Source organism: Panicum virgatum, chromosome 3N, assembly GCF_016808335.1.
Source record: "Panicum virgatum strain AP13 chromosome 3N, P.virgatum_v5, whole genome shotgun sequence".
NCBI classification, from domain to species: Eukaryota; Viridiplantae; Streptophyta; class Magnoliopsida; order Poales; family Poaceae; genus Panicum; species Panicum virgatum.
Window position 1 is genome coordinate 21,495,335 of NC_053147.1, and position 15,839 is coordinate 21,511,173.

General features: G+C 43.8%; 2 protein-coding genes across 2 annotated transcripts; one reads left to right on the forward strand and one right to left on the reverse strand.

Annotated features, from left to right (window-relative positions):
• Positions 1–3,377: 3,377 nt before the first annotated feature.
• LOC120665049 (phosphoglycerate kinase, chloroplastic-like) lies at positions 3,378–6,314 on the forward strand. The gene is made up of 6 exons (XM_039944473.1): positions 3,378–3,903; positions 4,607–4,684; positions 4,783–5,043; positions 5,211–5,528; positions 5,635–5,793; positions 5,896–6,314. Exons 1-6 carry the CDS (start codon positions 3,478–3,480, stop codon positions 6,103–6,105), a joined length of 1,452 nt encoding a protein of 483 aa, XP_039800407.1. The 5' UTR covers positions 3,378–3,477; the 3' UTR covers positions 6,106–6,314.
• Positions 6,315–6,602: 288 nt separating this feature from the next.
• On the reverse strand, positions 6,603–9,161 carry LOC120665048 (ESX-1 secretion-associated protein EspK-like). The gene is made up of 5 exons (XM_039944472.1): positions 9,014–9,161; positions 8,613–8,690; positions 8,329–8,489; positions 7,230–8,241; positions 6,603–7,055 (listed from the first exon to the last, which is right to left on the reverse strand). Exons 1-5 carry the CDS (start codon positions 9,143–9,145, stop codon positions 6,981–6,983), a joined length of 1,458 nt encoding a protein of 485 aa, XP_039800406.1. The 5' UTR covers positions 9,146–9,161; the 3' UTR covers positions 6,603–6,980.
• Between the last annotated feature and the right edge of the window lie 6,678 nt (positions 9,162–15,839).

Sequence of the window (15,839 nt, forward strand, 5' to 3'; positions counted from 1 at the left end):
ATATATAGAATATTCAGTTGAGAATTCAACCCCATAAACTTATGACAACGTGATGATGATGGACGCTTTTCTGATATCTGCTCCGTAAATTCTCTGTAAAGTTTTGGATTCACAAAGCTAGCGGACATCATGGTGGGTGGTGTGATGGCCGATCACATATTCCTGCAAGAGCTCGCCATCATGCTCTTACGCAGATTCAGCCTGACTGACTATAGTTTGGCGTCTTAGCTTGGCTTAATGCACTGGAGAGGTTCAAAATAGAAATCATTTGAGACATTGAGCTAATATAATTGCTGTTGATTGGCCCTGTGAGTGTTTTATTGTAAGTGATATGTATTGTTATCCGATGTAGCTTTTTTTCCAACTCAATTTCCACTGCTGATATGATCCCGTGTGGTTGTCAGTCGTCAGACGCGAGTTACACTCCACTTCATGTATCATTATCATCACCGACATCATTGATGAGAATTCTTGAAACCAATGTCCATAGAATCTGCTCTTAGCGTTTTTTTATTTGTGGCAGTACATATGTTTACAATTTTGATTAATTATTATTTTTCTCCTTTAAATGATATTTAGATTAGATGGACACGTTTTTCCTTATCATATGGGTACGAACCAATTTTTCCTTACAATATTTGATATGTACAAAATGTTTAGCTATTTATTAACCATATTTAATATACTATTTGAATTATTTTTACGACCTAATCATTAATAGCTTCTGCGCCATTCAATTTTGTATCTAGGAGCAAAATAACACGCACCAGCACTCTCCCTGACCATATGTAGTCTTTTCTGAAACTGAGTTTCTAGACCTTGGATGTAAGTACCATCCCTTGAAAAAAATGCTCTTACACAGATTCATCCTGCTGACTATAGTTTGCCCTCTTAGCTTGGCTTAATGCACAGGAGAGGTTCAAAATAGAAATCATCTGAGACATTGAGCTAATATAATTGTTGTTGGTAGGCCCTGTGAGTGTTTTATTATAAGTGACATGTATTGTTATCCGACGTAGTTTTTTTCCTACTACATTTTCACTGCTGATCTGCCGTGTGGCTGTCAGTAGTCGTCAGACGTGAGTTGCACTCTACTTCATGTATTAGTATCATCACCGACATCATCATTGAGAATTCTTGAAATCAATGTCCGTAAAATCTGCTCTTAGCGTTTTGTTTGTTTGTTTGTGGCAGTACATATGTTTACAATCTTGATCAATTATGATTTGTCTCCTTTAATTGATATTTAGATTAGATTGACACTTTTTTTCTTGTCATATTGGATACAAACCTATTTTTTCATACAAGTACAAAATGTTTAGCTATTTATTAACCATATTTAATATACTATTTGAATTGTTTTTATCGATCTAAGCATTAATAGCTTCTACGTCATTCAGTTTTGTATCTAGGAGCAAAATAACACGCACCAGCACTCTCCCTAACCATGCGTAGTCTTTTTTGAAACTGAGTTTCTAGACTTTGGATGTAAGTACTGTCCATTGAAAAAAAATGCTCTTACAAAAAAATACTCTTACGCAGAATCAGCCTGACTGACTATGGTTTGGCCTCTTAATTTGGCTTAATGCACCAGAGAGGTTCAAAATATAAATCATCCAAGACATTGAGCTAATATAATTGTTGTTGATAGGCCCTGTGAGTGTTTTATTGTAAGTGAGATGTATAGTTATCCGATGTAGATTTTTTCCTACTCAATTTCCACTGCCGATCTGATCCTGTGCGGCTTTTAGTTGCCAGACGCGAGTTACACTCTACTTCATGTATAAGTATCATCACCGACATCATCGATGAGAATTCTTGAAACCAATATCGGTAGAATCCGCTCTTAGCATTTTTTTTGTTTGTGGCAGTACATATGTTTACAATCTTGATGAATTATTATTTGTCTTCTTCAATTGATATTTTAGATTAGATTGACACTTTTTTGCCTTACCATATTGGATACGAACCAATTTTTTCTTACAATATTTGATATGTACAAAATGTTTATTGCCTTAAAACCGAGGACTGCATTTTTTATAAAAGAAATCTATTTTCTCTACATATTTCTTTTGTCCATCGATACAATTTAAATCCATAGATATCGATAGTGTACAATTTTTCTCTTTCTTCTCCGATTGTTGTTAGTGATTTTGGTCAGTTATTTGCTATGGACTCTCTATTATTTAACTATTTGCTTTCCCACGTAGAAATCAGCTATCAATTTCCTTATTTTTAATTTTTAATTTACATATATAGAAGTAGTAGTTAGTATGGACTGACTCTTGATGTTATTCTAGACTGTTATTTGCTTTGGGTTCTCTATTATTTAACTATTCGCTTTCCCACGTAGAAACCAGCTATCAATTTTTTTATTTTTTATTTTTAATTTATATATATAGTAGTAGTTGGTATGGACTCTTGGTGTTATTCTAGACCGTTAGATCTTCATAAAATCCGACAGTGCAATTTTTTTCTCTTTTTTAGATTAATGTGAGAATTTGTAGACTCTCTCGGCGAACGTGGCAGTACATATGTTTACAATCTTGATGAATTATTATTTGTCTTCTTCAATTGATATTTTAGATTAGATTGACACTTTTTTTGCCTTATCATGTTGGATACGAATCAATTTTTTCTTACAATATTTGATATGTACAAAATGTTTATTGCCTTAAAACCGAGGACTGCATTTTTTATAAAAGAAATCTATTTCCTCTGCATATTTCTTTTGTCCATCGATACAATTTAAATCCATAGATATCGATAGTGTACAATTTTTCTCTTTCTTCTCCGGTTGTTGTTAGTGATTTAGGTCAGTTATTTGCTACGTGGAAATCTGTAGACCCTCTCGGTGAATGTGGTGATTTTTTTAATTTTTTAACACTCTCTTATTAATATAATAGATTGACAGTCTAATTGCATCGTGGTGTGATGTTGTGATGTTACCGGAAGACGTTGACGTCAGCAGCGCAGTTTTACTTCCTACCACTACAACAAGCCCGGACAAAATTACGATGAACATCCAGCAGTTCTTTGGCAGAATATGCTTGCTGCTTGGGATAAATCCAGCGAGTGGTCGCCTCTGCCATCGCCCATTGGAGGGACCTGCGTTTTGCCCCAGCTCACGGGCACCACTAGTGATCTGGACTTTCCAAAGCCTGGGGGCTGGGAGGGGACGGCGATCCCAGATCACACAAGAGCACAGGGGAAATCGAAGCCACCGAGCCCCCCACACGTCGCCATCGCCGTGATCGATCACCGCCGTCTCGGCGTCTCCTCCCCACATACCCACCGGAACCGCCGTCCCGACCTCTCGCCAGCGATAAGCAAATCCCCTCCCCGTCCTCTCGTCCACAAAGCCCTCTTTCTTTACGACCCCCAGGCCCCAGCACCCCTGCCCCTGCCCCCCCTCCTCTCGCCCATTCCCTCTCCGCCCCGTTCCACCTGCCGCCGCCGCCGCCTTCGGGAATCCAGATGGCGTCCGCGGCCGCGCACCCGACCTCGCTCTCCATCGCGGCCCGCGCGGCCACCAGGGCCGCCGCCGCCGCCGCCGCCGCCGCCACCCCGCTGCGCAGGGGGGGCCTCGCGGCGGCGTGCCAGCCGGCGCGGTCGCTGGCGTTCACGGCGGCCGACGCGCGGCTCGCGGTCCACGTCGCGTCGCGGTGCCGCCAGGCGTCGTCCGCGCGCGGGACCCGCGCCGTGGCCACCATGGCCAAGAAGAGCGTCGGGGACCTCACGGAGGCCGACCTCGAGGGGAAGCGCGTCTTCGTGCGCGCCGACCTCAACGTGCCGCTCGACGAGAACCAGAACATCACCGACGACACCCGCATCCGCGCCGCCGTCCCGACCATCCAGTACCTCATCGGCAAGGGCGCCAAGGTCATCCTCTCCAGCCACTTGGTGAGTCTCCGGCCCCTCCGGCCGCCCCGTCTCACATCTGACTGAAGCAATGCTCTTGGCACGCGCAGACAATGTAGGAACTCAGGTCCCGAGGGATCCGGGGGTTTGTGATCATCTGATTTGCTTTGGTCAAGTAATATATGGACACAGGCTCTTAGTTGTGATTTTGCTTCCTGTGTTATACCGTTCCTGGACACAAATTGGGCAGTGCTGCGAAGGTGAAAGAGATGTTTTCTTTTTTGAAAAAAAAGTTAGTTACAGCAGGAAAAAGTCTGATATTCTAATTCAGCACCTGTTTGTAACTTTTATTTATTCCAGAAATTTGGTATCTGACGTTTGCACTTCGGGTACACACACAATGTAGCAGCCCAGGACGTGTAGAATGATACTCCTTCCATCCCAAATTACAATTCGTTTTGGTTTTTCTAGACACATATATTTTGCTATGCACTAGATGTACACTATGTCTAGATACATAGCAAAATATATGTATCTAGAAAAATCAAAATGAATTGTAATTTGGGACGGAGGGATAGTTTTCAATTATATTATGCGAGTTGTTTATGCACATTGGCTATTAGTAGCAAATTTGCCTTCTGTGTTGACTGAATTTACATGAAAGATTGCTAGACTAAGATATTAGTTCAGAGACAGCTTCTATTTCATCCAATTGATTATATCCGCTTTTCCTCTGGACATGCAGGGTCGCCCTAAGGGTGTTACTCCCAAGTTTAGCTTAGCTCCCATTGTACCACGGCTGTCTGAGCTTCTTGGAATTCAGGTATTCATATATTCTACATCATTGGTACTTCAAACTGGATCAGATATGGTATGTGCCATTGATCGTACTGATTAAACCATGTCTGTATCCACAAATAGGTGCAAAAAGCTGACGATTGTATTGGCCCTGAAGTTGAGAAATTGGTGTCTGCCTTGCCCAATGGTGGTGTTTGTCTCCTCGAGAACGTAAGATTTTACAAGGAAGAGGAGAAGAATGACCCAGAGTTTGCGCAGAAGCTTGCCTCCCTTGCAGATCTTTATGTTAATGATGCATTTGGAACAGCCCACAGGGCACACGCATCAACTGAGGGAGTTACCAAGTTCTTGAAGCCTTCTGCTGCAGGGTTCCTTTTGCAGAAGGTTATCTTTCTTTTTTATGATTATATTCCATTCTTGAACTTAAGGCACTACAAAAAGTGGTATCAAAATGAAATGCTATCTAAAGTATAAAATTTATATTCTCTTTTCTCCTCCTCCTCCTCAACCTCAATCTGAACCTTGTATTATTCTACAAAATTAATTCGCAGGAGCTTGACTACCTTGTTGGAGCTGTTTCAAGCCCTAAACGTCCATTTGCTGCCATCGTGGGTGGCTCAAAGGTGTCATCCAAGATTGGGGTTATTGAATCCCTGTTGGAAAAGTGTGATATCCTTCTTTTGGGTGGTGGTATGATCTTCACATTTTACAAGGCACAAGGACTTTCTGTTGGTTCTTCGTTGGTCGAGGAAGACAAACTTGAGCTTGCAACATCTCTGCTTGCAAAGGCAAAGGAAAAGGGTGTCTCCCTTATGTTGCCAACTGATGTTGTCATTGCTGATAAGTTTGCCCCTGATGCTAACAGCCAGGTTTGTTGAACCTTGTTCTTCCCTTATCAGCAGAGCTTTTGTAGTGAAGTGGAAGCATCTCTCAATCCTGCATAGGGAGAAACTTGACCATATAATTTTTCTACAGATTGTTCCAGCATCTTCAATTCCTGATGGTTGGATGGGGCTGGACATTGGCCCAGATTCTATTGCTTCATTCAATGCAGCCCTGGACACAACCCAGACAATCATCTGGAATGGGCCCATGGGTGTTTTTGAATTCGACAAGTTCGCTGTAGGAACTGAGGTAAAGCCCAGCTCAAATATGCTGATGCAACTTCACTATGTAACATTGTAACTGAGGAAAGTTTGCAAGAAAAGAAATTTAAACCTGATATCACTTTTGTAGGCTGTTGCGAAGAAGTTGGCAGAGCTTAGCGGCAAGGGTGTCACAACCATCATTGGAGGTGGAGACTCTGTTGCAGCTGTTGAGAAGGTGGGAGTTGCTGATGTTATGAGCCACATTTCAACGGGAGGTGGTGCCAGCTTGGAATTGTTGGAAGGAAAGGAGCTTCCTGGAGTTGTTGCGTTGGATGAAGCCGTCCCTGTGACTGTATGAGTTTTCAATTTGTTTCTCCTTCATCTTCGTGTACCATGTAAACTTGCTACACTCTTGCTCGCTCCTTGTCAGCCGCTCGAAATGCAAGATCAATGCTTTATAGAGCTACTGGAAATTGTTTGAATAACTACACAAATAATATGTGTTTACCTGAGTCATAACTCATAAAAACCCATAAAGGGCACTGTAGCCTATTTGGCTATAGATTACTTGCGAGCTTCCTGTACCATGACTTGCTTTGCTGAGCAAAGGTGTGAATTTTTTGTTTCTCTCTTTGCCAGAGAAGCAAACTTTAGGATGTTGGCCGTTGGAAGGTAGATGTGCGTTGTGGAGGTCTGCTACTCAAAATTTCCTGGATCTTGGCGTCGTATAATTTCAGTCTGTAATCAGGACACTTATCCAATCTCTAGAAATATTTTATTTTTAATATCTCTATTGAGCAATATCAATGAGTTTTTCCGTCACAAATGTCTTTGCAGGACGGAAAAAAAAACAGAAGGAATTCAACAAAAAACCTAAAGGCCGCAGACTGATCGTACCGATCACTGAAAACAAACTTAGCCGCACAACCGTCGCCCAGCCGATTTGCTGGGGCAGTCAACATATCTCTAACCTCAGAAATGCCAGATTAATAAGATCAAATGAATGTCGCTTCTCACAATCTCACTGACAACAGAAAACATATTGTCTGTGGCAAAGCAGTGCCAAGTAAATAGAATTAACAGAATGATAGCAGTAAAAATGGTGTTGGTCCGCTAGCTAGTGATCGCTAGTGATGATCCTATCTGAAACTAGCATCTTGAAGTTGCAGCAGCTGACAAGAAAGCAGGCACCAACAGATGGGGCTTATTCCCAATCTATATACTTGCTGAAGCCTAAGGCTTGAACAGATCCAGCAGTGGCTTGGTACGTTGCTCCCCTTGATTGCTGCCACCCTGCAATTCCTGTGCCTGTTCAGTTTTCAGCAAATGCAAGAATGCAGTTAGCATAGCATATTTGGAGTGCAATTTTTGCAAATCATTATCAGGATAAATGGAAAAGACTCGGTCAGAATAGAAAGCTAAGTTCATCGGATCAAAGCCCATCCATGAACGTCGACCAACAATGCAGTTTCTAAAACAAACCTGTCTCGAGGAGCTTGACGGGCCGTCGTCCGGCTTGAAACCACGAGGACACCACGGGTCGAATTCAGATGCTCTGCCGCCGTCTCTGGTGTCCATCGCGACCGGCGCCGGAACAGAAGAAGTAGCTGCAGCGCCTGCGGCGGTGGCCGGAACGCCAAGAGCTAGAGTAGTAGCAGTGTCATGATAAGCCCCAGCAAACTCCATCCTGATTGGCAGACCACGGTGAGCAACCATAGCACCGGCTGGGACTGAATATGAGGGTGCCAAGCCACCAATGGTGTTCGCCACAGCGGCCTGCGTTGCAGGGAGAGGCAGAGCAGTGCCGGTCACTGAGCTTGCCGGTGTCGACCAGCCTCTGAATCCAGGAGCTGCAGCTGCTGGCATGAAGAGTGCAGCTAGGTGAGGAGCGGGAGCTCTCATGACGCCATTCCGCCCCATGCCGCTGCTGTTCGGCTGGGAAAAGGGCGGCGCGAGGTAAGCCGGCCAAGGGGCAACGGAAGCTGACGTTCTGTTGGTGTTCAGGCCGTATCCGTTGGTGCTTGCCACGGCTGGCATGGTTGGCCAGCGTCCGGCTCCGGCCATTGATGCCATGGCAGATGTAGGAAGATGAGGCGCAGCAGCTCTCTGGATGCCATGAGAGGACGAACCACCGTTGTTCAACCCGAATGGCATCGTCGAAGGACGATGAGCAGGAACACCATTGGAGGTATTCCCTTGGTCCCAAGGATCTGCCGTGGCCATCACTCTCTTCTTCTGTCCTTCTCCGGTTGGTGTGACGGGGAATAACGGAAGACATGGGTCAGGAGTTCTTGGAACCATACATGATGGTGCAGGAACGCCATGGCTTGACTCAAAAATTGGCACCACAAGATGAGCCGGTGCAGATGGAGTCATCTGGGAGTGCATCCCAGCGGTGTTGCCCCAAATCAAATTTGTTTCATCGTGAGAACCGGGAGGCGCCAAACTTAGCAGGGCCGCGGCATCTTTAAGCTCCTTCCCTTTCAGGCGTTTCCTGGCAACAAGTGAAACATCCCAGTTGTGATCTCAAGATGGATGCTGTGCTAGCATTCAGAATGAAGTGCTAAATATAAGTAGCTACCAGAATTCCGCTCCCATTTCCATCAGGATCTTTTGCAGCTCTGCAAGCTCTGGCGACCACTGAAAATCCTGCTTGTTCCTCGCTGGCTTCAGGTGATTGGGCTGCAGAACTCCCACGATGCTCCGGCTTCTGTCCGAGAATCCATAGGCAGGCACGAAGGGCTGGAATGTTTTGGAATTGAATGGGTATCAACATTAGGGTGTATACACCAGAGACAGAGAGCAACTTGAATAGATTTTCTGATTGTTTTGGTTTATAAAAATAGAAGAAGATCTGAAGCTTACCAAGATAAGGCGCTGTTTGTAGTAGAAGCAGAATCGATCCGTGTCAAAATCTGGTGCATCATCTAAGAACCCCAGCACCTGAATTGAGTGAAATGGACAGGGATGAATATGGAGCTGCTAGAAATCTAAGTCATCGATGTTAAATAATGGAGGACATAATGTTAATGTGCATGGTTCACGCAAGAACTTCTCTTTCGTTAGCATGGAAGACAGACACATGCACATACATGAGACACACAACACTAGCACACACGAGTGCGTCTCCAACTGACTAACCACCACACGGTATGAGGCGCTTCCCACACTTAAAACATTGAAGCTGAAGTCGCAGTTAACAATATGTATCTGATGTGGACATGATTAGCTATTGAGGAATTCAGTTACAAGAAAAAATGGCATACCACTTCATCTTCCCTTTCTGTCGCGCTGCACCTGTATCTGATGTGTTGACTATGCTTGAGCTCAGACACAAGGTTACGACGCTTAACCTCTTCTCCCCGAAGGATGATTCTAAAGTGCACAGGTAGTCCCATATACAAGATGGAAACATAGGCCTGCAGAAAACGGCAATTTATTCGAAAAAAATATAAACAGATGATTTGCAGAAATGAATTTCTTTAGAAAAAGTAACTTCGGAAATGATTGTGTGTGTAACACTTGCCCTGAGAGATCTCCTGTATTGATACACCACATGGTTTTGCTCCCATACAGCTTTGTTTTCTGCACGCATCGTCGCTGCACTAATTCTGATATCCTGAAATAAGCGAGCAGAAGGAAGTGATGAACTGTTCAATAGCGAGGAATGTGTACAAGTAAGAGTTTATCAACAAAATGGACCTCCATGTGATGAAAAGGAAGAAAAATTATAATTCATGATATGACCCCCATGATACCAGTAGATAATGCAGAGTAGTAGATGTCATAGCTTAACATTGAAATACTAACATTTACTGTAAAACTAGTATAAATTCAGTAATGACAATACAAAATACCTATCCCTACACTCTTTAATCGGTATGTAATTGTTACCTTTGTGTAAGTGTTGAAGTCGAGATCCAAGTCGCCTTTAGCGTCGCGTGACAGGTTGAACACGATGATTTTTGTTCCATGTGGACCGATGTCGTTAAACTGTGCAGCAGCAGACACATCAACAAACATTTCAGTGCGCAACCATTTCAAGTTCATGTTTGCAGCAAGTCAGTAGCACAATACGGTTTCAAATACAAATTAAGTAACGTAATTAAGGTTGCATCAAGAGACTGAACGAGCATCTCAAACACACATTTTGTAGCAGCTCTTCTTCTGAATTGTAGGGTGACAATTTCTGCAACATCGACATATTGGTACAGAACTGCCTTGGGCTGCGTTCACATCTTCTGATTTCAGCTGTCACCAGATCATACTTATAGTTCACCTAAAGCAAGAAAAAGTATCATGGAATATGTTAGCATTTCTGTGGCCCCAAAAGAATAGTTAGTCATCAGACATCATGGTCAGTGCCATTTGAGCATTGTGTCACACACATACCATAGGTATTACGATGCGTTGTTCATCTGTTTCCTCTGCGGAAAGAGAGCGGAGCCCGATGGATTGAGTAGGCGTACTGGAACGAAACAAGAAAATAATGTGTTAATTTGACGAAGTAAACATAGACAAAATGCAAATGGTACTTGTTGGTACGCCTGAAACAAAGATGATTGCTTGTGTACCCCTAACACAGTTGCACAGCAAACAGCCAAACAGTATAAAACTAATGTCCCTAGCTCAGGAAGTTCTCCAGATTCCTGTACAAACTGAGCTATTTCATATGATTCTTGATCCTAGTAGGATCTAGGAAAAGTCTGACCTGGTATGCACGTGACGGGTGAAAATGATAGCACCCGCGCCAAGGCAGCTTACGGCAGCCTTGAATCCTGTCCCATCTGATCAGAAATTTTCAAAAGACGTTAGCTGTAGCACTAAACATGGCAAGGATGAGAAGGTGAGGGCTGATGAAGATATGAATACATACTCTGCCCAATTGAATCAGGTGGTTTCCTATTTGGACATGCAGAGGTCATACACTTCCAAAAGGAAATAGGGTTCATGCCTCCACCATCGTCTTCATGCACAACAAATGTATTCGAATGAATTCAGAGAACTTTTAATTAAAGACATTGTCATAACAACCATATATGGAATTTCTATGAAAAATGGATTGAAATGGTAGTGAGGATCAGAACCTTGCACGAGCAATGACGGAGATCCGTTGCGTGGACTGACGACACAGTCGATCAACACTCTGGTAGCACCATGTGGTACCTGTGGTTCAACAAGAGGGAATTCAGCAAGAAACCAAAACATGTATGGCACACGAGGATGAACTTGTCATTTTGTCAAGAATGTAGCAGCTCTGTGCTCCATCAAGGCGGCTAGGCAATGGACAAGGGATTTTCACCTCGTCTACCGCATTGTCCAGCAGCTCCGCAATAGCTGCAAGAGTGGTGAAGCACATGAGAACACAATATATAGTATGCCCATCTATGAACCAAAAACTTATCAACATGCATACCGCCAAACAACCACCGGTGTGAAGTTTCATTTCCGTCCTGCAACATGGGGAAAACACGCTCCCGGTAGATAAGATCTGTCACAAGTTAGTTTGACAAGAACTGTAGTAAGACATCCATCAGTAATTCTTTAATACCCATGAAATGAGACAAGAGACAACGAGTAATGTGCAGTGTTGCAGCAGCTGATGCATCAATGTTTGTGTACTACCTTTAGCTTGTCTGGAAGGACACTGGGTCTCATTTGCGCCGGTGGTTCCTAACACTTGGCTGCTGAGCCTTGCAGCTGATCTTGCGGCCTGAGAAGTTGACACGGCTGCTACTATGGCGTTCAGTTTGCCGAGTATGGAATCACCAGGCTTGGGGTCACGGCTGGTTCCGGCATCTCGTTCGAGCTTTCCGAGATCACTTCTGTCCACTTCTGTCCGTGCACATCCATATCGGGAGAGATCAGCCAAATGGCAGATAGAACATGTAAGCAAAAATGCATGGGAAATTTGAGCGATAAAATACCTGCCTTTCGTTAAAAGAACAAAGTGAATCGGACAATAAGCCAAAGTGTATAGGACATTAATGAGAGGAAAACGTACCACATTGATGTGCTTGTTGCAAAGGAGACTCAGTTTTCTCGTTATCATCCGCTCCTAAGGATCCATTGTCCATCCCTGGAACTGAACTGCTGACACTGGGGCTACTACCAAGCTCTGGACTCTGAAACTCTAGGGCACTCACTTGCCGCTTGTGGAGTTGTGTGTTATACACTGGTCGACAGACTTCCCACGGTGGCTGTTAGTTTGGTGTATGACAGCTCCTGTCCATTTCCAAATGTGAAGAGGTTACGCAAATGGTGGTAATAATGGAACTATGGAAGATTTTAAAAAAAGTGAACTGGATGCTAGAAATCAAGTCATACAGATACAGTAACTAGAAAAAAAAACTAAAAAAACTAGGCCGTAGTTTACCTTCCACCGCCCCACAGTCCACACAAAGAAAAAAAAAAGTGTTGGGCTAGGCTCGCTCATCCTTCACACAAGGGGGAAAGTTCGTTACCAGTTTACCACACACACATGCCGATCGGCCATTTCTGCCCCTTCTGTCACGCAACCATGGAGGGGAAAATGTGACGTGCTAACAAGTTCGAATAAAGTATTGTGCTGATGGCCAGACTGAAAATCTAAAATAGAAATGGAACAGACACAAGGGGGCATAAAAACCGAGATGGACAAAACAAATTTTAGCCGAGTAATGGGTAGGAAGTCTGTTTTCTCGGGTTATAACAAGGATGCCCAAGTCTTGCAAACCTCAGTGTTGCAGAAGGAAGCAGAAACAAGCTTTGCAAACCAGATGTGGAGGTAACGAGGCATTGTCTTGAGGCCCGCAATGGAATGGTGCACGGAGGCAAAAGGGAACTATGAATAGTGTGGCGGCGCGATTAGGATTGGATGACGGCGTGGTTTGGTTTAGAAGAGGTATGTGCACTGGGTGGGTTGATTTATAGGGAGGGAGAGGAGGGTGTAAACAGAGTGCTATATCCAATGAATTTAAAAGTAGTCTAACTATGGTTCTAAAATTGAAAATTTGACTAGCTCATTTGCAGCCTGTTCGGCTAATCTTAACTGGCTGGAGCTGGTTGGCTGGCTGCTCCAGCCCATCCACTAGCCAGTCCCGTCCGAGCAGCCAACTCCAAGACCACCGACCGGTGGCGGTGGCCCCATCTGTGCCGCCGAACGGCTGGCTGGGCTGATCAACCCATTCAGTTCAGGCCATCCGGATGGGGCTTCTGAACTGGCCAAAGTGTGAAAGGCATACAACAACTATTCATATCTTGTGCATGGGCCGAGCTAGGCCGGGCTCATACTAGGCTATGAAAGAGCTTTACAATGGCTAGGGGATCAAACTGGTTAGGGGAAAAGTTGATTGAAAATATGAAAGTGTATCAACCAAATAAAGATAACGCTTGCTGAGGCTCATGGCCCAATAGACATCAAGTCTCTAATCCCCTTGGTGCCGGTGCAAATGGCCTGCCCACACACACCAAGAGCTGATCAGTATGAATTTTGAAGGAGAACACAAAAGACTAGTATTTTAAATACAATAAATGAAACAGACATTTATATTGCCCAGCACATGCATGGATCGGAGAAAATACAAAGAATTTAAATTTTGCCAATCCATCTAAAAACAAAAAGACCCCCCCCAAAATGTGTACCTTTAGTTTCATTGGGTCCAGAAACAAAAACTCGTATACTGCCAGTCTTCCGCATCAACTAGGCCGTGATTTACCTTTCACCGTCCCACAGTCCACACACAGAAAAAAGTAAGTGTTGGGCTAGGCTCGCTCATCCTTCACACAAGGAGGAAAGTTCGTTACCAGTTTACCACACACACAATCACACATGCATCGATCGGCTTTGCCTCTTCTATCGCGCAACCATGGAGAGGGAAATGTGACGTGCTAAGGCCGAATAAAGTATTGTGTGCTGATGGGCCGGACCGAGAAACTCTAAAACGAAAATGGAACGACACAAAGGGGCGTAAAAGAAGGGCGCTGCTCGGGTCACCCGAGCAGAGGTGTGTCAGCAGCAAGCAACCTCCGTCAGGACTCCATAGGATTATGTGTTTTGAGCTTAAAACTAGCCCAACAAACCGGTTCACATATGTGATTCAATCGAATTTGTTGTTAAAACAAAGGAACAATTTTTAAATTGTTCCAGCAATAAAAATTTATTCCGCAACAAAAAAGGTTCCCTAACAAAAAATAATTATTCCGTCTTGTATGATGATTTAACCGTCAGTCATACGTGTGACTCCCAACATTTACCTAAAAGAACCTAGTGATGGACAATACAAATTTCTGCCGAGTAATGGGTAGGAATTCAGTTTTTTTCGGGTCATAACAAGGCTGCCCCAGGTCTTGCAAACCTCAATATTGCAGAAGGAAGCGGGAACAAGCTTGCAAACCTGAGGTAACGAGGCGCTGTCTTGAGACCCACAACGGAATGGTGCGCGGCGGCAAAAGGGAAATATGAATACTATGGCGGCGTGATTCGGATGGAATGACGGCGTGGTTAGATTTGTGCGCTGGGTGGGTTGATTTATAGGGAGGGAGAGGAGGGTGTAAACACGAGTGCTATATCCAAGGGTTTAAAAGTAATCAACTATGGTTCTAAAATTGGAAATTTGGCTAGCTACATTCTTTATTTGGTTGGTCAAAATGTGAAAGGTATACAACAACTATTCATATTAGACTTGTGCATGGGCCGAGTTGGGCCAGGCTAATGGGCCATGACCTTAGTAATCTCTTCACAATTCAACAAGTTGGCTTTTATATATTTTTATTTTAAAATTATATAAAAATAGAATCCGGTTCTTAGATAAGCAAAGTCAGACTTTTAGACCTTTACTACTACTACTCATACTAGGAGAGCTGGCAATGGCTGGTTTTGAACTTGGAATGCTGCGTAGCAAATCCAAGCTGGCAATGGCTGGTTTTGAACTTGGAATGCTGCGTAGCAAATCCAAGCGATCAATTGTGCTGGCCTGGAGTCTGAATTGCTATACGGACGCAGCTGTAGATCCTATAAACAGCTCCTATATGTTTCGATCCCAGCAGAGAGAATGACGAAGGGTCTAGCAATTGGCCAATGGCCAATGGGTGAGCTGAGCTGAGGTTGGGGCCGGTTGCATATTACCTCTTTAAAATAGTATTTTTTCGCAATAAATCAGCACCAGCTACAACCACCAGCCAATAATATTTTTCTCTCACAACAAATCAGGATTAGTCACCAATCACAACCAATCGAACAGAGCGAACGTGGACAACAAATCAGGATCACTCACCAGCCACAGCCAGTCGAATAGAGCGAACGTGAATAGTACGATTTTTCTGTACCATAACAAGCCAGCCCACCCAGGTCACGTTCGTACCATCCAACAAACTTGGCTGAGTGAATGGACCAAAGCTCAGCCTTTTTTTTTTAAGATTATCAACCTTAGGGTTGGGCGTTCATTAATAAGAGAAAAGAATTAACCGTGTTTATAGGTAAATCAAATTTGAAAAGTGAACTACTGAAACAACACCTACAACTGAACAACACCCTGCTGGATTGGGACATCAACAGAACACATTCAAACTTTGGTGATTTGGATTGGAACATCAACACAAGCCTCAACGAAAAAACTCCGTCCAGTCGGATTAGGACATCGACCCGATCCTCCGCGAACTCTGCATAGTCGAATTGGGACGTCGACTCGAGCTACCACAACCAACGGCCAAAGCTCAGCTAAAATGGGTTTTTCTTAGCTAGGGTCTTGAATGCTTATGTTGGGCTGATATTGAACTTTTTCTAAGAACTACCACCATACTACAGTGCATGGGTTGGATACTGATAGCTTTCTTGTTAGGTTAGCACCCAAGCTCACGAACAAAAATCAAAAGCCAACATAACAATCATTTGACATGCATTCTCCTCACTCCGAATTCTCTAAGCCTGAGCAAATATAATTGCAGGGAAACGTAATGGAGGACTGCATTACTGTGGTACCCTGAAAAACCGAGTGCTCTTGTGCTGTTCTATTATAGGGCTCACTTCCAACTGCACGTTCGGCTCAAACTGTGGCAGCTGCCAGCCGCATACTGCAACTCTGTCGCGACCCATCAGCAGGCCATTAACCTGGA